Source organism: Rhincodon typus, chromosome 23, assembly GCF_021869965.1.
Source record: "Rhincodon typus isolate 14 chromosome 23, sRhiTyp1.1, whole genome shotgun sequence".
Lineage (NCBI taxonomy): Eukaryota > Metazoa > Chordata > Chondrichthyes > Orectolobiformes > Rhincodontidae > Rhincodon > Rhincodon typus.
The window spans coordinates 29,054,134-29,078,918 of NC_063354.1; the positions used below are offsets into that span (position 1 = coordinate 29,054,134).

The 24,785-nt window shown below is 41.9% G+C and overlaps 1 protein-coding gene across 2 annotated transcripts in view; it reads right to left on the reverse strand.

The window, feature by feature from the left end:
- tmem104 (transmembrane protein 104) overlaps positions 1–24,785 on the reverse strand; it is a 181,619-nt gene that overhangs the window by 34,722 nt on the left and 122,112 nt on the right. For both annotated transcript variants that reach the window (XM_020528955.2, XM_048611045.1), the window contains one exon: positions 16,324–16,417. In XM_020528955.2, the coding sequence (XP_020384544.1) occupies positions 16,324–16,417 (94 nt within the window). The remainder of the gene's footprint in view (positions 1–16,323; positions 16,418–24,785) is intronic.

Genomic DNA, 24,785 nt, shown 5'->3' on the forward strand with positions numbered 1-24,785 from the left:
AAAGAGACACAAAGAGACACAAAGAGACACAAAGAGACACAAAGAGACACAAAGAGACACAAAGAGACACAAAGAGACACAAAGAGACACAAAGAGACAAAAAGCATGTATTTGAGGAGATTTAGCTAATGAGAATTTTTTTGTCAGGAGAGACCAAGGTGCATCGATGAGGGAAAAAGGTTTGATGCCAAAAATCCAGGACAACTGCAATGTTTGACAAGACTCCAAATGGCAAATGAACCAGAACATTCAAAGTTTATAGAACCCAAAAGAAAGTACGTATCAAGTTGGATTCAGCTTAGTTCAGTGGTATGAAGCAAATAATTATGGTTACTAGGTGGTTTCATCGCTGGAAGGCTGCTTCCGACAGGGTTCTCTAGATCTCATTATTGGTCTCTTGCTGCTCATGATAGAGAAATCAGTAGCTAAGGTTCAAATGTAGAGAGCCTGATTAAGACTTTGCAGAATTGAAGAGAAAATGGATTGTGGGATTAATAGTGAGGAGCTAACTAAAGGCTGCTGGAAGACATTGGTGGACTGGTTATGTGGGCAGAAAAATCTGAGCTACCACATTTGGGGAATACACAGGAAGGATCTTGAACTTTGTAGAGTAACAGAGGAACCTTAGAGAATGCAAATCTACAGATCACTCAAGGTAGGAAAAATGGGTCCAAGTGGTCAAGAAGCTTGTTGAAACACTTTCCTTTATTGGTCAAAACACAATATAGAACAGGGTGGACATGCTAGAATTGCATAGTACAAGTAAAAAGGTAAAGTTGCCAAAGCCCTACCATTCCATTGGGCTGCTTTATCATTAGAGAGCTGAGTGGGAGTGGTTTAACCCAAGTATCACCAAGCTCCGGTTGAGGGGAAGAGTTCCAGAATCAGATGTACAGCACGGAAACAGGCCCTTCAGTCCAACTGTCCGTGCCAACCAGATATCCTAAATTAATCTAGTCCCATTTGCCAGCATTTGGCCCATATCCCTCTAAACCCCTCCTATTCATATACCCATCCAGATGCCTTTTAAAATGTTGTAATTGTACCAGCCTCCACCACTTCCCGTGGTAGCTCATTCCATACACACACCTCCCTGTGTGAAAAAGTTGCCACGAAGACCCCTTTTATACTTTTCCCCTTTAAACCTACGCCCTCTAGTTTTGGATTCTCCCAGCCCAGGGAAAAGACCTTGTTTATCCATGCCCCTCATGATTTTATAAACCTCTATAAAAGGTCACCCCTCAGCCTCTGACACTCCAGGAAAATAGCCCCAACCTATTCAGCCTCTCCCAATAGCTCAAACCCTCAACTCTGGCAACATCTTTGTACGTCTTTTCTGAACCCTTTTGAGTCTCGCAACATCCTTCCTATAGCAGAGAAACTAAAGTTGCGCAGTTCTCCAAAAGTGGCCTAACCAATGTCCTGTACAGCCACGACATGATCTCCCAACTCCTATACTCAATGCACTGACCAGTAACGGTGAGCATACCAAATGCCTTCTTCACTACTCTATCTACCTGTGAATCCACTTTCAAGGAACGATAAACCTGCACTCAGGTCTCTGTTCAGCAACACTCCCCAGGACCTTACCATTAAGTGTACAAGTCCTGCCCTGGTTGACAAGTACGGTCCTTCATAGCAATGTCAGTCAGCATGGGAATTGAACCCATGCTATTGGCATCACATTGCAAACTAGATATCCAGCCCACTGAGCCACCAATCTCCAATTAGACCCCCAGTGTATACCTTGCACATCTCTAGCTGCCCAAGGTGGCGGCAGCAGCAGCAGCAAGGTGCTTCTTGAACCATGGGAGCCATGTTGGCTGTAGGTAGACCCACAATACCATTAAGTGGGGAAGCCAGTGTTTTGCCAGCAACACAGAAAGAATGATGATATCGTTGAGTCAAGATGGGCTGATTGGCTTAGAAAGGAACTTGCAGGTACTGGGTGTTGTTTCCATGCATTTTCTGACTTTGACCTTCTAGATGGAAATGGTCATGGGTTTAGAAGGTCATGCCAAAGTGCCTTGGTGAATTTCTGCAGCTCTTCTTACTGAACACTAGTGAGTTAATATTTATTGACAAGATGCTAATCAAGCAGGCTTTGCCTTGGATGGTGTCGAACTAGAGTGTTTGTGGAGCTGGACCCATCAAGGCTAGTGGGAAGCATTTCATCACTCATGATTTGTACTCATTTTGTCCTGGATCAAAATCTTAGGACTCCTTCTCTAATGTTACAGTGGATACCAATGGCAGATGGACGGCAGTAGTTCAAGGTTGCTCTTGAGAAGGTGGTGATGAGTTACAAGGGATGGCCAATGCCCACATCCTATGAATGATGCCTTTTTCTTAAAATTGGGTTAAATAACCTGAAGTTTAATAAAAGAAATTGGTTTTAAGGAGCATCCTGAAGTAAAAACATGGGGTAGACAGGAATGCTGTGCAGGAAAAGAATTACACAGCTCAGAGAGCTGAGGCAAGTGAAAGTTGACAACGATAGAGCAATTTAAAATCATGACCAGAATTGGATGGGTGGAGATGAGAGTGTTGAGACTGGAAGAGATAACATTGGGTAGGGGCAGGGGCAAGGCCAAGGCCAAGGAGGGCCTTGAAAACATGGATGAGAATTTGATGGTGACGACTTTTTTGGGGGGAGGAGGGTGGGGAAAGTGAAGAGACGGTGAAGAGACAGAGAAAGCAAGTTAGAAGAACCAGAACCTGTGTAGTGGTATAACAAACGTTAAAATTAAATGGCCACCAAACATTACAGGTAGGATATATTTGCAAAGAGCCCAGCATATGTTTATCAAAATATTGTGAGCAAAGAATTTTCAGCTTTGAAGAAAGATTGAGTGGGAGGAGGTTATCCTCTTTGGAACAGCAGATGCCAAGATTTAGACGTGTAAAAGTCAGGGAACCAGAAACAGCAAGAGACCCGACTTCTTTAACAGAGCTGATGATAATGTTGACTTTAGTTTTAAAATAATTAATGAATGATTAGAGCAACACTTTCACTCGAGGGCAGTCAGAGACTGGAGAGGCTGATACTTCAATAATAACTTCAACTGTTGATCTTCAGGACCATAAACCAGGAGCTGGAAAATTGCTTTAGTCTAGGCTCTTTTTGGGGCCAACACAGACAAGAGTCAAAATGGTCTCAAGTGCCATAAACCTATTTCTGCACTAGTTTATTGATCTTGCTTCTTGGGAAGAAATGAAGTTTGCTTTATGTTTGTTACGGTGCAGAAGCTAATTATTCCACCAACATAAATCACAGGACTTCTGTAAACAAATGAATTGCACTCAAAATCTGAGTCTGGTTATTAGTGATTTTAGGATGAATTTTACAGCCTCTGATCACAGATCAAATTTTGTAACTAGGTATTAATGGGATTATTGATGAGTTGTTCATAAACCAATCAACAGATTCCAGTTAATAATTGCAAGGTCAATGCAGCACATTTAAAAATTTCTGTTCTATAATAGTCATTATAGCTAAATATCCTGGCCACAAAAAAAAAATTGGAGTACAGCCTATTCTGTCTCAAGTGAACAAACATCTCTACTATTGTACATTAGAGATACATTTGTGAAAGCCACATTGGTCCTTGGTGGGTTTTGTATTAACCAATTTTCTGCCTAACATCTTAGCAATCCCTGACCTGCCTGAAATTCAACCTGTTTCGTGTCCTGCAGTAGTCTTCAAGGTGACATCACAGCAAAGCTCACATTTGCAAGTCAATGCAGACAATATTTCACGTGCTCTATCTTTTAGCAACATAAGTGTGCATGCTCAGGAGCAAACCTCAAGGATATACACATGTAGGTTTGTTCACAACAAGTTGAGGGGCTATGGAGTTAGAGTGGAGGAGATGTTTTGGGTTGGCTTGCCAATCTGTTGTCAGAGAACCAGTGAGCATTTTTGACAGAGAAAACTAGCACGTTCATGGATGAATGATTATTTTTTCACTGCTCTCGTGAAAGGCAGGCTCTTGGAAAGTAGCCTTTGGAAATTTTCTCATTGATGAGTGAACATTTGCAAACATGCAATCAACATGCACGCAAAACAGCTAACTAATCTTCAGGCCCCTAACAGGAAATGTTTCACCATTTTAAAATAAACATCAGGAAATAAGTGCATTGAGGGTTCCTTCTCAGTCCTAGTCCTTTTACCAACCCAGACTCAGCATCAGTATTTTCAGTCTGCCAACTGCAAGTATAGACCAATTCCATCCTACCTACTAATGATTGAAGACGAAAGACTGTCTTATTAAATGGCACAAAGAGTTTTTGAAGCTCACCCCTTCAAATGTTTCCTTCTACTTTAGGACTGCTTCATTTTTATGACCTCTATCCTTAAAACGCCTGTATTTTCTGCATGTCATTCTGCTGCCATGCCATCAGGGAGTTCCCATGATTGTATTCAGAGTTGACACCATTGCGTTTGCACCCTCCAGTTGAACCATCTTTACTGTTTTTATAAACTAATTCTCTGTTCAGATACTGAATTCATTTTCAATCTTTGCTTTCATTTTTCCTGCTGTTTGTGCCTGTACTGGTAGAGGATCTGCTGTGGAGTTATTTTAATATAATTCTCTGCTGTACTGCACAGCACTTCAGTAGTTGAGGTATTTGCACAACAGTAAATTTTGCTGAAGAGTTCGCAGAAAGCAAGAAGTCTACTTTATTCACCCAAGCTTGCTGCATCTCAGGGCAGGTTCTGGTGAAAAGATGCTGGACTAGACAATACCATACCAAATTTCATTTGCCTGCAGGTTCATACAAGTTATCTTAAAGCCACTAAGAAAGTGGGCAAGGCAGATTTGAAATTCGTTGAGGGAAGAGGAAAAAAGGTAGCAGAACCATTGTACATTAGAGTAGAATGCTGCAATCCCTTTTGACAATGCATCACAATAGCCCATCAACTGGTGTTAAGGAGATTGCTACTGCAAATGTGAAGAGGACAGCCATGAGCTAGCAGTAAAATTAAGTGTTTTAAAATGGCCTGATTCAGGGAACAATCAAAATTGCTTGAGTACTTGGGCTAGGCCCTACAAGCGAAAACAATCCAGGAAAACCATTAGAAAACAGAAACTAACCTCCCAAATGTAGCAGCCTTCAGATATCTGATGGGTTCTGAGATTGCACAGTGAACCTATCAGCAAGAATAGAAGCAAGTTGCCTCTTAGCCAGAGGCCTTGAGAGAGACTGGCCAGAGTTGTCTGAATGAGGCAAATAAATTCAAATCAATGATTTTGTTTTTCAAATTATTTCAACTAGACATGCATAGTGCTGCACGTGATATGATGTGATTTTTCAAATTTTACATTTGTTGTTCTGGGAAAAGATTGCTTAGAGGAATCCAACTCTAGCTTTAACAAATATTCCTATGGGAAGGCAAGCTTTAAGTAGTTTCATTTGAAATCATGATTATCATGAGGATTCAGGGTTAAGTTCCAAAAAAAAAAAAAAAAAAAAAAAACTTTAAAAAGGAGGTCATCTGTACTGGATGTCACAATTTCACAACAGTTTAACACAACAATTTAGACCAGTGAGATTCATGAATGGCTAAATTAAACACAAAACATGGGAGTGTTATTTTAGTGCCTGTCTGCCCTCAATTCTCAAAAGAGTTGGCCCTTTTCATTCTCAAGGACTTTTATCCTAATTAGAGCAGTTTCAAAGGCCAAGGGAACAAATCAGTTCAGTGATCACATGCAGCTGGCTTCCAAGCCTACTTCTAGCCAAGATATAGACACAATTTCAGTCAACTGCTAAACCCTACATTTATAAAAACAAGGCTTTTCTAATTAAGTTACTTCAAAGTTTTATAACTGAAATGCTCAGGAAGGGCAAGGTGATTCACAGTCTGCACAAGCTCCAGAAAGCCAGTCATAGGGGATGCAACAGCATGAGACAAGTTGTGATTTACAGCTAGTTTTCTGCATCCGATATAAATCGGCAGTCGGAGATCTCAGGATACCAAGAACAACAAATGCTCGAGATCACAGCAGATCAGACAGCATCCAGAGAGAAAGCAAACTAATGTTGAGTCGAGATGCCTCTTCACTTCAGCTCTGAAGTGTGGAGGAGGCAGCATTTACGTTCTAGTTGGGGCGGGGGGGGGGGGCAGAAAACGGAGTTGGCATGGGTTGGTGGTGTTTAGAGTGCTGGGGAGAAAAAAGGATGTTGATAGTTCAGATTGGGGGGGGCAATGGCCTAGTGGTATTAAATCGCTGGACTGTTAATCCAGAGACCCTGAATGTTCTGGGGACCTGGGTTAAAACCCCACAATGGTCGATGGTGGAATTTGATTTCAGTAAAATGTATGGAATTAAGAATCTAATGACGACCATGAATCCATTGTCGATTGTTGGGGAAAAACCCATCTGGTTCACTAACGTCCTTTTAGGGAAGGAAACTGCCATCCTTACCTGGTCTGGCCTACATGTGACTCCAGACCCACAGCAATGTGGTTGATTCTTAACTGCCCCCTGGGCAATAAATACTGCCTAGTCAGCAACACCCTCATCCCATTAATGGATAAAAGAGATCAGAATGTGAGAATGGCAGAACAATGGTGTGTCTAACTGCCAGACTTGAACACGGTCCCACTGGGTTGGGATAACAAGGTGTAGAGCTGGATGAACACAGCAGGCCAAGCAGCATCAGAGGAGCAGGAAGGCTGACATTTCGGACCTAGACCCTTCTTCAGCTACCACCAGGTTGGAGGTGGGCAGGAGGGAGACAGAACATGGTGACAAAATGTAACAAGTAAAGCTAAAAAAACAACAGAAGGCACAGGAGTGGGTACACAATTAGAAGGCGTTGAACTTAGTATTCAAATTGTGAACCCACTATTGAGCCCAAAAGGCTATAAAGTGCCTAGTCTAAGGATGAGGAGATGTTTCTCCAGTTTGTGCTGTATTCACTGAAGCACTGCAGCATGCCGAGGTCAGACAAGTAGGCATGCAAGCAGGACGCTGCATTAAAAGTGACCGGCTATGGGAAGGTCAGGGTTGTGCTTGCGCACAGACCAGAGGTGTTCTGCAATGCAGTCATCCACTCTGATTTCTCCAGAGTTTAGTAGGCCACATTGGGTGCAGTGAATCCAATACACCAGATTGGAGGTGGAACAGGTGAAATGCTGCTTCATCTGGTTTACGCCCTTGGATGGTAAGCAGGGAGGTGGTGAAGGGACAATGTTGCAGTTTCTGCCACTACATGGGAAGGGGGTGTGGTGTTAATGGTTGATGAATGGAGTAGGGTCCCGAAGGGAACAATTCCTACTAAACGAAGACAGGGAGAGTGAAGGGAAGAGGTGTTTGATGGTGAAGTTCTGCTGGAGTTGTCTGAAATGGCAGAGAATGATCCTTTGAATGCAGAGTCTGATGGGTTCAAAAGAGAGGACAACATCTATGATATTATGTAGGAGGTTGGATAAGCCAGAGAGTCAAACAAACCATCACTTGATTAACAGGGAATCTACTGCATTTCCCACTCAGTCCAGCACATTCAAATCGTCAGGACTACTCACAAGTGTCAACAATTCCAACACATTCCTCAACATAATAACTGATAAGTTGAAGGCAGTACTTAGAATATTATTTTCAAAAGGTGGTGAACCAAAAGTGAACAGAAAGCACGTGAGTTAGTTGATCCACCTCCCAGCTATCTGCTTGAAATATTGCTGACAACCCTATAATAGTTGCACCACTACACAGCTCCCTAATCAATCTTCTACATGCATTTCATTTCCTGCTCTTAATACATCCACTTATAAAAAATAGTCCTGGACTACCCTCTCTCCCATAAACATATTGCTTTGACACAAGAATATGGCTCCAAGGATCCTGATTATTCGCCAAAGTCGGTTAGCCAAGCACTGGAATAAGGGACAATTATTTTATTGTGGTTCCACTGTTCCTGCTGTGCTAAGCATTTCTGCTGGAACAAGCCCAACTTTAATTAAAGAAAGATAACATTGTTAATGGGCATCAAGAAAGGAAGCATACTTAATATTGTTTGAGAACGAGCAATGAATGAATTTTACATTCCAACTCAAAAAAAAACTTTGAATAGCTGGGAAAAATAAAATCGCAGAGGACATTAAATGGAGATAAGCCAAGTACAGGGAAATAGTTGACTTCTTTCTGTCTATGTACCCTTACTTTCACATCCCCAAAGCACATACCATGGTCTCATCACTATCTTCTACAAATATCAGGTCTAACACTGACATCCAGCTCCACTTTCCCATCACCTATCTCCATTGCACCACCACTTCTATTTGCTATTCCTTGTCTAACAGTCCCAGATAAGCCACAAATTTCTCCAAAATATTAGAACTAAAACCTCTTGTCTTTGGTATACATAAAGATTGTTCACTCGTCACTAATCTACATCCTCACTGGCTACTGTACCAGATTAAATTACTGTTCGAGTTGCTTTGCAATCAGATCCTGAGATCACCTTCTGACAATATCCTCTGCACCACAAAGATCACCGACCTTGACTCCCAACTGCAGCTAATCTGCTATAACAAACGTGTGATGGCTTAGCCAGCCTCCCATAAATCAGATCTTATTCAAAATAGCACACCAAGTTCCAGTCACCCATCATTTATATCCTCACTATCCTACTATGGCTCAGACAAACAGCATCTTAAATTTATCAGCATGCTCAAATTCCTTCTCCATTTCTAACTGCCACTCAATCCTCGAAATTTCTGTCTTCCTTTAACATTGGTCTCTTGAGCTTGCCAAGTTTTTCAACTCACCATTGCCAATTGTACTAATATGCCTATAGTCCAGGATTCCCTCTGTAAATGTCATCTCCATTTCCTTTTCAAGCTTTCACATCACCTCCTAATATCCATTGTTTTATCTCAGCAACCATTTCTGTCAGCTTATTTTAGCAGATTTGAGGATCTTGTGGCACACTGGTAATGTCCCCATCTCTGCCCTGGCTCAAGTCCCTCCTGTTCCAGATGGTCTCATAACACATCTGAACATTAAAACGTCAAAGCATAAATGCAGTTTGCTGAAATACAGCAAGTACAATAAGCACACAGGTAAACAGCTTATGTTTTATTTCAAACAGTGTCAGAATAAATGTTTTACAGCACAGAAAGGGGCCCTTTTGTCCATCACGTCTGAGCCAGTCGTCAAATAACTATCCACTCATTCCATTTCCTAGCACTTGATCGATTGCCTTGTATGTTCTGGCACTTCAAGCGATCATCTGAATTCCTAAATGTTGCAACGGTTCCCACCTCTACCACCTTTGCAGGCAATGAGTTCCAGATACCCAACACCCTCACTGAAACAGTTCTTCCTTCAACCCATCTAAATGCTCTGGTCTTTATCTCCAATTTTTGCCCTTGATTACTGACAAGGCTAATGCCGATGTATCCTACCTATGCCTCACTTTTGTACACCTCCTTCATGGTCCCCACTCAGCTTTTTGTGCTTTTAAAAAAAGTCTATCCTGTCTCTCTTCATAGTTGAATGCTGTAGTCCAAGGAGCATCCTGGTGAATTCCTCTGCACGCTCTCTAATGCATTCACATGCTTCCTATAGTATGGTGACCAGAACAGCACAATTCTCCACTTGTAGCCTAATATCTTAATGCAGCTCCATCACAACATTGTTGCACTTGTATTCAATGCTTTGACTAATAAAGGCAAGTAATCTGTAGGCCTTATAAAATTACACTGAATACAATAGTCAAGGGTCAGTTTTGTAACTACTCCTTCGCAGGATTAATGTTTTAGCAGTAGGAAACACATCAGTTCATGGTACCAGGGCACTGCTTGAAGCTGCCAGCATGCAGAGTGTTAAGGGAAAAAGAACCATGCAACAAACTGATGTTAAACTTTATTGCGCACATCACTTCATAAAAAAATTTCCTGTGCTTATACTTATTTGTTTTGCATTATTGTCCATTCCATCTGGCAAATGAGATTGTTCCAGTTTCCATGTAAATTAAAATGTTAATTTTCTTAATTTATTGACAAAGCTGCAAGCCATTAGAGACCAAGGTTCCACATAATTGCAAATTTGTTTAAAAATTTATGAGCAGCACCACTATTGAGAAGGCAAAGTCGTTTTCATAACAATATTTTGATTCACTGTATAGGCTTGAGAATTGTAAATAAAATCTCCCTGCAGTATTTGCTATGACCATCACTGTCACATCATCCCCATTCTTAGACGGCTCATCAGTCAACCTCTTGCCTTTTGCTATTCAAAACAGCATTATTTTTAATATATGTAAAACTTGCAAGAAGGATTTGTTAAGTTGATCATTTAAAATATTTTCTATTTTATATTGAAGAAAGCCATATAGTTTATGAAAACACAATTTTCATACAGGTAGCACATGCAAGAAAGTTACAGAAGTTGCTGGACAGTACAAAATGGAAACAAGACATTCAGCCCAAAAAGTCAACGTCAGCATTAACTCGCCGACAACCGAATCATTCCAGTGGACCCATTTTGTTCTCTAGATCATTTCAACTGTTAACCTATGCAGGAGACAAATTTCACAATTCACAAGTAATTCGAATTCAAAAGCAGAAACTTGCTGTCATCATGGGATTGGAGCAGGATCTTGATCAGCTCCGGACCCCATGAAGTGTCATGGCTTCAACTTAAACATGGGAAAGGAGACCTCCGGCTGATTACCACATACCGTCCTCCCTCAGCTGATGAATCAGTATTCCTCAGTGTTGAGCAACAATTGGAGGAAGCACGGAGGATGGCAAGGGCACAAAATGTACTGTGGGTGGGGGATTTCAATGTCCACCACCAAGAGTGGCTCGGCAGCAGTACTACTGATCGAGCTGGTCGGGTCCTAAAGGACATAGCTGCTAGACTGGGTCTGCGGCAGGCGGTGAGGTAACCAACAAGAGAAAAACATACTTGACCTCATCGTTACCAATCAGCCAGCTGCAGTTGTATCTATCCATGACTGTATTGGTCAGAGTGACAATTGCACGGTCCTTGCAGCGACGAAGTCCCGTCTTCGTGTTGAGAACAATCTCCATGTTGTGTGGCACCATCACCGTGCTAAATGGGACAGATTTCGCATAGAGCTAGCTACTCAACACTGGGCATCCATGAGGCGCTGTGGACCATCAACAGCAGAACTGTACTCCAGCACAATCTGTAACCTCATGACCCAGCATATCCCCCACTCAACCATTACCATCAAGCCAGGGGATCAACCCTGGTTCAAATGAAGAGTACAGGAGGGCATGCCAGGAGCAGCACCAGGAGTACCTGAAGATGAGGCATTAACCTGGTGAAGCCACCAAACAGGACTACTTGCACACCAAACAGCAAAAACAGCAAGTGATAGACAGAGCTAAGTGATTCCACAACCAACGGATCAGATCTAAGCTCTGCAGTCCTGCCACATTCAGTCATGAATGGTGGTGGACAATTAAACAACTCACTAGAGAAGGAGGCTCCACAAATATGGAAGAGCTCAGCACATCAGTGCAAAAGATAAAGCTGAAGCATTCGCAGCAATCTTCAGCCAGAAGTGCCGAGTAGAAGATCCATCTCTGCCTCCTCCAGTGGTCCCCAGCATTACAGATACCAGTGTTCAGCCAATTTGATTCACTCCACGTGATATCAAGAAATGGTTGGAGACACTGGATACTGCAAAGGCTACCGGCCCTGACAACATTCCAGCAATAGTACTGAAGACTTGTGCTCTAGAACCTGCCACTCCCTTAGCCAAGTTGTTCCAGTACAGTTATAACACTGGTATCTACCCCACCATGTGGAAAATTGCCCGAGTATGTCCTGTACACAAAAAGCAGGACTAATCCAACCCGGACAATTACCGCCCCATCAGTTTCCTCTCGATCATCAGTAAAGTGATGGAAGGTGTCATCAACAGTGCTATCAAGCAGCATCTGCTCAGCAATAACCTGCTCAGTGACGCCCAGTTTGGGTTCTGCCAGGGCCACTCAGCTCCTCATCTCATTACAGCCTTGGTTTAAACATGGACAGAAGAGCTGAATTCCAGAGGTGAGGTGAGGTGACAGCCCTTGATATCAAGGCTGCATTCAACCAAGTGTGGCATTAAGGAGCCCGAGCAAAACTGGAATCAATGGGTATCGGGGACAAACGTGACGGTGGTTGGAGTCATACCTGACTCATAGGAAAATGGTCGTGGTTCTGGGAAGTCAATTATCTCAGCTCCAGGAAATCTCTGCAAGAGTTCCTCACGTTAGTGCCCTAGCCCAACCATCTTCAGCTGCTTTGTCAATGACCTTCCCTCCACCATAAGGACAGAAGTGGGCATGTTCGCCAGTGATTGCACAATGTTCAGCACCATTCATGACTCCTCAGGTAATGAGGCAGTCTATGTTTACGTGCAACAAGACCTAGCCAACATTCAGGCTTGGGCTGACAAGTGGCAAGTGACACTTGTGCCACACAAATGCCAGGCTATGACTGTCACTTATTGGAGATGGTCATAGCCTGGCAATCTAACCACCACCCCTTGACATGCAATGGTGTTACCATCACCAAGTCCCCCACTATCAACAGCCTGGGGCTTACCATTAACCAGAAACTCAACTAGACTCACCACATTAACAGAGTGGCTACAAGAGCGGGCCAGAAGCTGGGAATACTGCGGCAAGTAACTCACCTGACTCCTCAAAGCCTGTCCATCATTGACAAGGCACAAGTCAGGAGTGTGATGGAATACTCGCCACTTACCTGGATGAGTGCAGCCCCAACAACACAAGCTTGATACCATCCAGGAAAAAGCAGCCTGCTTGATTGGCACTACATCCACAAGCATTCGCTCCCTCCACCACCGGCACACAGTAGCAGCAGTGTGTACTATTTACAAGATGCACGGCAGAAATTCACCAAAGATCCCCAGACAGCACCTTCCAAACCCTCGACCGCTTCCATCTAGAAGGACAAGGGCAGCAGATAGGTGGGAACACCACCACCTCCAGGTTCCCCTCCAAGTCACTCACCATCCTGACTTGGAAACATATCGCCATTCCTTCACGGTCACTGGGTCAAAATCCTGGAATTCCCTCCTTAATAGCATTGTGAATCAACCCACAGCAGGAGGACTGCAGCGGTTCAACAAAGCAGCTCATCACCACCTTCTCAAGGGCAACTAAGGATGGGCAAGAAATGCTGGCCAGCCAGCAACACCTACATCCTGCAATGATTAAAACAAAAAGAAGGCCAAGAAATGACAAATGGAGTTTAATACAGTTAAGTGTGAGGTGTTGCTTATTGGAAAGTCAAATCAAGGTAGAAGTTTCATGGCGAATGATAGGGCCTTAAGGAATGTAGTGAAAGAGAGGGACCTTGCAGTTCAGGCACACAGTTCTCTGGAGTCACAGGTAGACCGGACAGTGAAGACTTTTTGACACACTGGCCTTCAATCGGTCAGGGCATTCAGTACAGAGGTTGGGAAGTTATATTGCAATTGTGCAGGATATTGGTGAGGCCACACTTGGAGTATTATGTTCAGTTTTGGTTGCCTTGCTATAGGAAGGATGTTATTAAACTGGAAACAGTGCAGAAGAAATTTACAAGGATGTTGCCAGGACTCAAGGGACTGAGTTATAGGGAGAGGGTGGACAAGCTGGGACTTTTTACTTTAGACTGTAGGAGACTGAGAAGGGGAGATTTGGGGGTTGGCAGAGGGGGAGGTGGGTGGTGGAATCTTCAAGTGTACAAAGACCACGAGAGGCATGGATACAGTGAATGCACTCTGGTGTTTTTCCGAGGGCTGGGGAATCGAGGACTACAAGGCATCAATTTACAAGGTAAGAGGGGAATGAATACATGGGAACCTGAGGAGCAATTCCACCCACCACACCCCCCACCACCCCGCCCCGCCAGAGGGTGGTACGCATATGGAATGAGCTGCCAGCAGATGTGGTTCAGGCAGGTACATTAACAACATTTAAAAGGCATTTGGACAAATGCACGGATAGGAAAAGTTTAGAAGAAGGAGGATACAGGCCAAGAGTAGGGAAATGGGCTTAGCATGGATGGACATTTTGGTCAGCATAAACCAGTTTGGGCCAAAAGGCCCTAGCTCCACGCTGTCGGACTCTGACTTTATGTGAAAACATTCAGAAGGTTCCAACTGATTTAAATGCTCAAAGTCAGCCAGGCAATTTTAGGGGATTGAAAACATAACTCCTGTGTACATATTAAACTGAATCCCTGACCACACCCCACAATTCCTTCCTTTCCCATTCCCCACTAACCTCCCACCATTGTCACCACCAGAATCACAGTGGAGGTCAGTTGGCCCATCGTACCTTCACCGGTTGTCCTGCCTTTTCTCCATATCCCTCACACCATTTCTATCCAAATAGATATCCATTGCTCTCCTGAATGCCTCAATTGAACCTGCCTCCACTACATTTCAAGACAGTGCATTCCACATCATGACCATTTACATTGGGTTTCATCATAAACAGGAAATAAAATTTATGTTGCAATAAAATTAACAAATGGGAGAGAAGAAAGGTTTCATAATCTACTGCTATGCAACTGAAACTATACTCCTTTAAAGCCAAATATACACAATCAAGATAAACAAAGGACAACTTGACACAATGGAGCCAAGTATAAACAAGGAACAAAATTTTCAACATAGTTATTTTTCACTTCAAAAGTTGATCTGTTGAACCCGGGTCTTGGAATTGTTACAGTTCTCCAGCTTGGCTTTTTGGTCTTTTCACCCACACAAAATAAGTGGGGGTAGATGTCACTTCACAGGCTCTAGATCTCCCTAAATGCCCTGCACTGGAGACCTGTAGTAAACTGCAGCTCAAGCAATCCAAGTGCTGTTATTAGCCAGTCTTCCCTTAACTCAAAGGCTCTGGGTATCAGTCCCCCTCAGACATTCACTGCTTTGGAAAGCAGCATTGTCTTACCCAGCCAAAAAAATGTGCTACACTTCAATTTTTCAAAGTTGCAAAACTCTACTGGTATTTCAATGATGTGGCAGTCCAACTTGCAAGTCAGTTTGCAGTCCAATAGAAAGGAAAAACATGCAAGTTGTGAGGAACCCCACTGTCAACTCAAAAGATCAATGTAGAAAACATTTATGAAAAACCACACAGGGTCAAGATCAGCAAGTGACACTGGAAACTACAGACGACACACAAACGTACTACGTCTATCCCCGCTATAATTCCCATAGCTCTCTGATCAGGCAGGCTTCATATAAACCATTACAAAAACAAAGTTGCTGGAAAAGCTCAGCAGGTCTGGCAGCATCTGTGGAGGAGAAAACGTTTCGGGTCCGGTGACTCGGTTTTCTCCTCCACAGATGCTGCCAGACCTGCTGAGCTTTTCCAGCCACTTTGTTTTTGTCCCCGATTTACAGCATCCGCAGTTCTTTTGGTTTTTATTTCATATGAATCATTCATGAGCAATGGCAAGAAGGGGACAGGTTAAGAAAGAAGCATAAAAGCAGGTGCAAGGAAGAAAGTGGGTGTGAAAACTCAGGCTGGGAGACAAGGAAATAAAAGTGGACAAGGAGCATGAGGCAGAAAAAGGACAGTGACACAGAAGAAAGAAAAAATATTCAAGGTCTCAAGGTGATACAAATATTGTTTTACTCATCAATTACAGTTGTTTGTGTTGTAACTAAAATTGAGCAAACATTTGAATTTTGCAATTTCCAAGTAGATTTATTTAAAGAGTAACAGAAGTCATTTTAAAATAATATATTTTCAAGAGAAATGCCATGACTACAGGCTGAAAATAGCAATTGTCAGTGCAAAATAAATGACCTGCTAAACCTTCCAGTCAATCTCAAATGCCAAATAAAAGTAGGAGTTTCTTAAAACAAGTCATTGCACAAATGATGAGAATCTCGATGCTTTTTCAAATGGCCCATCAGCCAATGGACCTGTTAATTAAAGAAGTCTATCAGCAGATTCTCAAACACCTGTTACATATATCCTCGAAATACTAGATGTTGCATATTCTTCAGCATTGTAAACAATGGGTAAAATTAACTGTGTTAGAATCACTTCTCCTTCAAAGTCTAAACTTGTGTACACTACTACTTACACAGATACTAGATTCTTGTAACTCCAGCCCCAGCTGTGCACTTAGACAAGGACCTCCACAACCACATGGGAAGCTAACTTGTCTCAACTCTAATCTTGAGACTAGCTTCTTCCTCACACCTCCCCGCCACCCACCCCACCCCCCAACCATCCTGCTTGCATTAAAAATCCACTCCCAACTGCATAAGCAAATTACTCAAAATGCAATAGCTTTTAAAGAGACTTCTTACCAATCCATCTCATTAGGGAAGTGATAATTTGAAGGTATTTTGTCTTCTGGACATTGAAGAAAGTGAATGGTCCAAGCAGCAGAGAAAATGCAGTCTGCACAAAACAAAAAAAAAGTTAGCCACAAAAGTACCACTATTTAGCTCAGAAATCTACAGTATGGCACGACAATAGTGGCACATGAGATTGCAAAGATGTAACAAATTATTCAGCTTTTAAGCAGTATTGTGGAAGTGTTGGCAAACCAAAAAAAAATGGAGCAGAAAAAATAGAAAGAATGCCACAGGTGTCAGGTTGACGATACGAAGATATAGGCTAAATTTCAGAATGCTCACGAGGAAGTGAGGAGAGAAATCAGAGAAGCAGCGTCACACAAGAGATGGGCAGTTTATATTAAAAGAAATCTGAGTCATCTGTGTGTATATAAATAGTAAAGGGTAATCTGAGAATGGATGGCATCAATTAGGGGCCAAAAGAGGATCTACATACGGAGGCAATGGGCACAGTTGAGGCAATAGATGACTATTTTGCAAGTCACTTTATTAAGGAAGATGCTGCCAGAGCCGACGTAAATGAAGATGCTGTTACAAATTCGTAGAATCCCTACAGTGTGGAAACAGGACCTTCCACCCAGCAAGTCCACACCGACCCTCAAAGCATCCCACCCAGACCAATCCCCCTGTAACCCACCTAATCTGCACATCTGTCAACACTACGGGCAATTTTTCATGGCCAATCCACCTACCCTGCACATTTTTGGACCGTGGGAGGAAACCCACGCAGATAGTCGCCCGAGGATGGAATTGAACCTGGGTCCCTGGTGCTGTGAGGCAGCAGTCCTAATCACTGAGCCGCTGTTGATACAGTTGTAATGGAAAGGCTGGTGGTATACAACACTGGTAAGTCAGAATGACCAGATATAACCGGAAATGCACAATGTGGGCAAAAGACTGAAGGTCAGAGGCTCGAGCTATAACCTTCTAATCCTCTCATGTGAGGTGATGCAAGAGGGCTGGAGAACTGCAGAAATTGTGCAATTATAGGCCAGTAAACTCAGTTTTTAGAAATGATCTTTGATAAAGTAGTCATTTAGACAATTCTTTTGGAGAAATAGCAAACAGGATTGATGAATTACGAAAGCAATTGATAAAAAAGTGCCACATAAAACAGACGAGCTTGTAAAGTCAAAACACAAGAGGGCAGGTAGCATTGAGAGGAAAAGAAAACAAAGATGGCAAATAACCATTTTATTCTGGAGGAAAGCATGCAATTAGTTTGTCAGATACATTAAATGACCGTCTTGTGTGCCATGCAATTTCAAGATTTGCTACAAAATTTGAACTAATGCAAACTGAGGTAGCTGGTGAGAGTTTCAAGAGGCAGGGGTTGGTGAAAGGGGGACAACAGATGGCAGATAATGTTTACTAAAAAAATATAAAACATGCCTTGTTAGGAATTAAAAAGACAATAGAAATTAAAGGGTATAAACTAAGGGTACAAATCTAATAGGATGCAGTAAAGAAACAGGAGGTACACAAATCATAAATCACTGAAGCTAGAAAATAGTAAAACAAATGGGAGCCTGAGGTTTCATAAAGCATATTAATGAAACTTAAGGAACAAACATTTATGAAACACTAGTTTGTATTCAACTACGGTAGTGTCCAATTCTGATCAGAACACTGTGAAGGCGGCAGAGGCAGTAAAGACATAAGGATCAATAGCTACATGGATCAAATGGAGATGTGGATATTGTATGCTTTTGAAAAAAAGGAAGTTGAAGGAGATCAAACAGAAGTATTCAAAATCATGAGTGGTATGAGCAGAGTAGAGAAAAACTATATAAAAACCGACAGAAAAGCGGATGCTGTAAATCAGGAACAAAAACAAAGTTGCTGGAAAAGCTCAGTAGGTCTGGCAGCATCTGATGAGAAGAAAACCGTTAACGTTTCGAGTCCAGTGACCCTTCCTCAGAACTGATGGCAGCTAGGAAAATGTCAGTTTATATGCAGAAAGTAGGGAGGTGGGTAGGGTAGGGAGTAAGACTATTCCCATTGGTTTAAAGGTGTAGAAACAGAGGACAGTGTGATGAAGGTTCCTAATGCACTATTATTTTGAAACTAGGGTTCTAAAGTGGACAGAACCATATTGTTTCAAGTTCAATTTGCACTTCTCTACTAAATGTAAGAAGAGAAGGAAACATGAGTTGTTCTTAAAGTGGTGATAGTGTCTGAAATGCGCTGATAGGTATTGCAATGATACTATGGCTTTGAGGGGTGTATTTTGTCCTTTTTGTTTGAAGAGAGGTTTTAAGAGACACCAAGCTGTCTACCCGGATTCAATAAGCAATCAGCTTCTGTGGTCTTGCAGGTTTTGTTTGAAAAGCTCGAACAATAGATTCGCCTGAATAGTGGGGTAAAACTCCCACAGAACTGGGATTTTGAGTTTTAGTTTTCACTAATTGCTGCTGGGGTCTTGAAGATAGGGAAGCTGTTTTTTTCCCCTCTCAGTTACAGCTAAAAGCTGGGGGCTCTTTTCCTGCTGGAGTTGAGAGACTATTTTTCTGAACTTGCAATTTGCCACAGAAAATTCAAATGGCTCCACTACTTTGCAGAGCTGCAACTGATCGAGCACCCAGCGGAAGTGCGCCAGCTTTTTGTTTAGTCGCCGAATATAAACATGTCCTAATAAGCATAAAGGACACTATGTGTTTTGCTGCATCAGTGGGTTGACAGGCAAAAAAAAAAAAAACACCAGTAAATCCAGCTTGTACTGGAATTGCATTTTCAGCTATGCAAGCCCAAGGCCTACCAAGGATCAGAATTTGAACTCGACCAGCCACATGGATACTCCACCTGCAAGAGTGGGCTGCAGTGGTGTCAGTAGGGCACTGGCCACAGAATCAGTGGTGCAGATTGGGACTCTGGGCAGGGGCTGGCAATGCCTGGAAGGGGGAACACCTGGCAGTGATAGGCCCAGAGTTTTAGGTACGTGGCAGTGGCAGTGCCCAGAGCACGGACTCCTGGCAGTGTCAGCAAGGCACTGGCAGCTGCAGAGGTGAGGTCTCCTCAGGTATTGATGTCTTTGTTGCTGTACCTGGAGTGGGGTCTCTTTGAGGCCGAGAACACTTTGCAGAAGCCCTGGAGTCATGCTTAAAACCCAAACTGAACAAAAGAGGAACGTTATTTAAGTTTTATTCTTCTTGGGACTCATTGTGACACAACACTTCTCACCACCTTCCTTGATGTGTGATTATAATTCATTCATTCACTTGTGTTTTTGGGATGTTACGAAATTGGAACAGTTACTATTTAGTAATAAAATAATCTATTATTTTGAGTTTTTATTCCAATTTCTTTTATATTTTAAAAAAACTGAATAACACAGGTTGTGTTTTAAATCTGGAAGTTTGACCAGTCGAATTACATCTGGAACGCAACACCCTACTCTTCGCTTTAAAATAAGAAAATGTTACGGTCTGGGCTAGCTTCTGAACATGTTGAGGTGGTCTGGTCTGGCCTATAACAATAGATTATTTGGGAGGACTCAGTCTTGGATTTGGGGTTTAGGTGAACAGTTCAGTATATTAGAAACAAGGGAAGAAAAAAAATTGCTGAGACACACTGTGCCCAATGACATTTTAAACAAAGAAAACCATCGAAATCGGAGTTGTGCACTGGTTCAGGCAGATAGAAAAGGTGCTGTTCATTTAATTGTCAGCAAAAGGTCGCAACTGAGGCAAAGCTGGAATACTCGAAAAAATACCAGAAGTAGAAAACTGAAGACTGAGAATATGGAAAGCCAACACATTTGCTCCCAAAGTGACTACAAGTCATACAGCATGGAAACAAACGCTTCAGTCCAATTCATCCATGCTTACCAGATTTTACAAACTAAACTAGTCCCATTTGCTGGTGTTTGGCCCCCAATCCATCTATACCTTTCTATTCATGCATCTGCCCAGATGCCTTTTAAATATTGTTATTGTACCTGCCTCTACCACTTCCTCTGGCAGTTCATTCCATACACACCAACTTCTGAAAGAATGCCCTTCAAGTCCCCGTTAAATCTTTCCGCTTTCACCTTAATCCTATGCCTTCTAGTTCTGGACTTCCCTACCCTTGGACAAAAACCTTGGCAATTCACCTTATCTATGCCCCTCATGATTTTATAACTATATCAGGTCACCCCCCCAGCCTCAGGCACTCTGGGGGAAATAAGTCCCAACCCAATCATTCTCTCCTAATAGTTCAAATACTCCAGTCCTGACAGCATCCTCGTAATTTTTTTTTCTGTACCCTTCCTAGTTTAATAGGACTTCTTAGTGATAATTACATATACAGTTTATTGGCAGCTAGCAAATGTCTGGAAAGAAGTATAACTGTCAAGGTTAGAATATGATGCATAAGATCCAAAGACAGAAAATAAAGGTAGCTGGTAAACATCATGAGAATATGGGAGAACTTACAGCTGTCCACAGAGTTGTCCATCATTGATCATGTATTTACAGGATACATTGTGTAGTTTAGGGGGACGTGGCTAACCATGACATCAATGTTGCATGTAATCATTGCAACGTGGAATGTATAAAATGTTGTATTTGACTGGGGAAGGCAGTGTCCTACAGAGGGACGTCTCCCATGTTGCATTGGTAAGATGCTCAGGTCAAATAAAGGAACTAGCTAAAAGGTAATTTAACTGGGAATGTCATTACTGGAACATGTTTCAGAGGTGGTACTTGGACTGGATTTTACCAACTTGTGACAGGTTGAGATGCAAAGGACTAGTCATGTGTCAGAAGTCTTGGAAGGGGAAATTGGACAAATAGTGCCATGTAATATTACCAGCAATGGGCACTTCACTGATGCAACAGCCATCTATTGGGAGACCAATGGTAGCAAAGCATCCCATTAGGAGTACCCCATGTCCTTTTGGAATTTTGTGTCAGTAAAGGCTACAATCACATGGGAAGACCACTGGAAGGGGTCTCCTTTCTATACAGTCTGGAGGGAGGCCCTCATGGTGATAGTCACTCCCACACTTAGCACACAGCTGTCTGATGGTCTTTTGATCTCCAAAACGTGGATCATTAAGATAAAAACAAAATACTATGGATGCTGGAAATCTGAAAGAAGAACAGAGTGTTGGAGAAACTCTCAGATCTGGTAGCATCTGTGGAGAATGAGAACTGATATGGAACCCAATATCTATTCTGAAGAGTCTTATTGGACTCAAGAACATTACTGTTTCTCTCTGTACAGATGCTGCCAGGTCCACTGAGTTTCTCCAACACTTCCCATTTTTAATCCCAGATCAGGTTCAACCCACCTGGCCGTGGCTTCACCCTCATCTTGGTGCTGGTGCTGGTGGTGGTGAGTCAGCTCTAAAAACGAGAGAGTTACCATTCCCCCTTGGACAGTGGTACTACCAGAGGCCTCTTCATGGGCCATTGCTGATCAGCTCAAATTTCAGTCCTTCAACTCTACTTTTAAAAAATGATCAGCCCAAAGATTCTAAAGAGAACAGATAATGAAAACCACTGTCCAAAATAGAAGAACCAACAGTAGAAAGCCTGCATTTGGAGGGTTAACTTCATAGTCCAGTGTCAGGGCTCAGGATATCAGCTCTAGACTGGAGAAGAACTCTATTTTAATAGATGTCACATTTGAAATGAAACAAACCAGTACCACCAACTGAGATAAGTTTGATCTAGTGGCAACAACGGAGACATGGCAACAGGATGACCTCAATCAGGGCCTGAATACTGGAGGATAGGAGGCATTTAAGAAAAACAGGAAGCTAGGAAAGGGTGGAGCAATAGCTCTGTTAGTTAAAGATGATGCTAGCACAATAAAAAAAAAAAAAAAAGGAGGGATGAGCTTAATGCAGAAAACCAGGACATAGAGGCAATCTGGGTAGAAGTGAGGAATGATAAAGTCAAGAGGTCACTTGCGAGAGCTCTGCACAGGTCCCTTAATGGGAGCTTGTCAAAAAGGGTACATCAATTATCATGGGGGATTTTAACCTACATGTAGGCTGGAAATTTCTGATGGGAGAAAATAGTGCAGATAAGGATTCATTGACAGTTTTTGAATCAAATTTCTTAGACCATGTTATAGCACCAACCAGCAGGTTAAACCGAACCTGGTTTTGACCAGTGAAATAAGACAAAATTATTGACCTCAAAGTGCTCCAAGTAGCAGCAACCTTTACATAATGGAATTTTGCCAACAATTGTAGGCTTGGACCCACTCTTCTCCCTTCGATTTTCAATTTCAACAAGGACAATTGAGTGCATGAAAGCAGAGCTAGCAAAAGTTAACTGGCAATTTCAGTTATGGGACAGGTCAAGGGAGATGCAGTGGCAAGTATTTAAGAGGATATTCCAGAAAGCACAAAAATAGACATTACAACAACTGAAAAATTCAAGGACAGACCTGCCATCTGTGGTTAACTCAAGTCAAATCCAAAGAAAAGACAATGGTGCAAGGGGAGGTGGCAGGTCAAAGATGGGACAGAAAGTTTTTAAAAAATTATATTAGATAAATAAGGAGAGAACAGTTAGGGTACAAGAAAATTAGCCAAGATTATTAAAACAGATTGGCAAATTTTATCCAAATATTTAAAACAGAAAAGAGTTAAAGTAAGTGTTGGTCCTATAGAAAATAAGTCTGGGGAGGACAAAGAGACAGCAGTCAAAGCAAACAGATATTTTGGAAATCTTCATTAGAGTCAACAAGTAGCATCCTGGAGAAAGTTGTAAATCAGGAATGGAAAGCGAGGAAGGAATTCAACAGAATGACAATTGCCCAATAAATAGTACTGAGTAAATTGTTGGAACTAAGTTGACAATTCCCTAAGTCCTTTTGGATTTCATCAGTGGATCTTAAAAGAAGCAGCCAAAAAATAGATGCAAGCTTTAGAAAATTAAAATCCACACTAGATTTATGGGAAGTCCCTTTAGGTTGAATAGTTAATGTAACCCCTTTATTCACAAAAGGGAAGGGTAACAGAAAGCAGGAAACCACAGCTTAACATTGACAGCTTGTAATATTTTCTCTACAATCATTCAAGTCATTACAGTCCTTGGATAAGTTCAAGCTGATCAGGCAGGACCAACAGGTTTTTTTTTTTCCCCCGCAAAGGAAAATCATGCTTAACTAGTTTATTGGACTTCTTTAAAAGAAAAAAAAATTGTACTGTGAGGGGGAAAAACAGCAAATATATTGTATTTAGACTTCCCTAACACATTTGATAAGGTGATATAAAAAGGTTATTACTGGAAATGAAAGCTCATTTAGGGAGTTACAAATTGGCATGGATACAAGATTGGTTTGCTTTAAGAAAGCAGTGAGTACAAGTGAGTGGCTATTTCTTAGAGTTGCAGGATGTCACAGGTAGTGTGCCATGGGGTCAGTGCTGAGGCCTCAACCGTTTACATTTTGCATAAAAGGATTTGTCTGAAGGGACTGAAGGTATTACAGCTAAATTTGACTCAAAGATAGTAGGAAATGGAGTTGTGAAGAAGACATAACCTATCTTTATCCCTTTGTAGGATGCTTAAGTAAATAAAATGGAGTACATGTGGAAAAGCGGGAAATTCTCCATTTTGGCCGAAAGAATAAAGCAATAAGTTCTCTATGCTAACAAGTTTCAGAGCTCAGAGCAGCAGAGAGATCTGGGTGTGCTAGTTCATGAAATCACAAGATGAGCATGCAGGTACAGCCAGTAATCACGGAAGGTAATAGAATGCTATCGTTCATCACAAGGGGGATTGAAAGCAACAATAGGGAGCTTATGCTTCAATTGTACAGGACATTGGTGACACCGCATCTGGAGTACTGTGTAAAGTAGGTAACTGTACTTACAGAAGGATGCAGATGCAAATGCATTGGAAGCAATTTTAGGAGGTTTACTAGGCTAATACCTGGAATGAGTGAATGGCCTTATGCAGCAAGGTGTATATCCTCTGGAGAAGAGCTAAGGGTGACTTAAATGGAACATACAAGCTCCTGATGAGCATTGACAGGTGAACGTTTAAAGGATGTTTCTTCATTTGGGAAAATTTGCAATTAGGTGTCAGTTTTAAAAAAGGGGGTGCCTAAGGAAAAAAAAAGAAAATATTTAAGGGTTAAGTGTCTCTGGAATTCCTTTCTTCAAAAGGCAGTGGATGAATCAAATTATTTTTAAGGCAGAAGTAAATATATTCTTGATTACCAAGGGGATGAAAGATTGTGGATATGCAGGGATGTACAGTTCAGGTTAAAAACAGAACAGCTATAATCTCATTGAACAGCAGAGCAGGTTTGAAGAGCCAAGTGGTCGACTCTTCTTCCACGTACATATTTCCAATATTTGTGAGCAAATGGAAAATCAGAACTATTCAGGGATATGGTAGAAGCAATTAGTATTGACTAGAATACAAAAATCAAATTTCTCAAAATAGCGATATACCAGATTACTA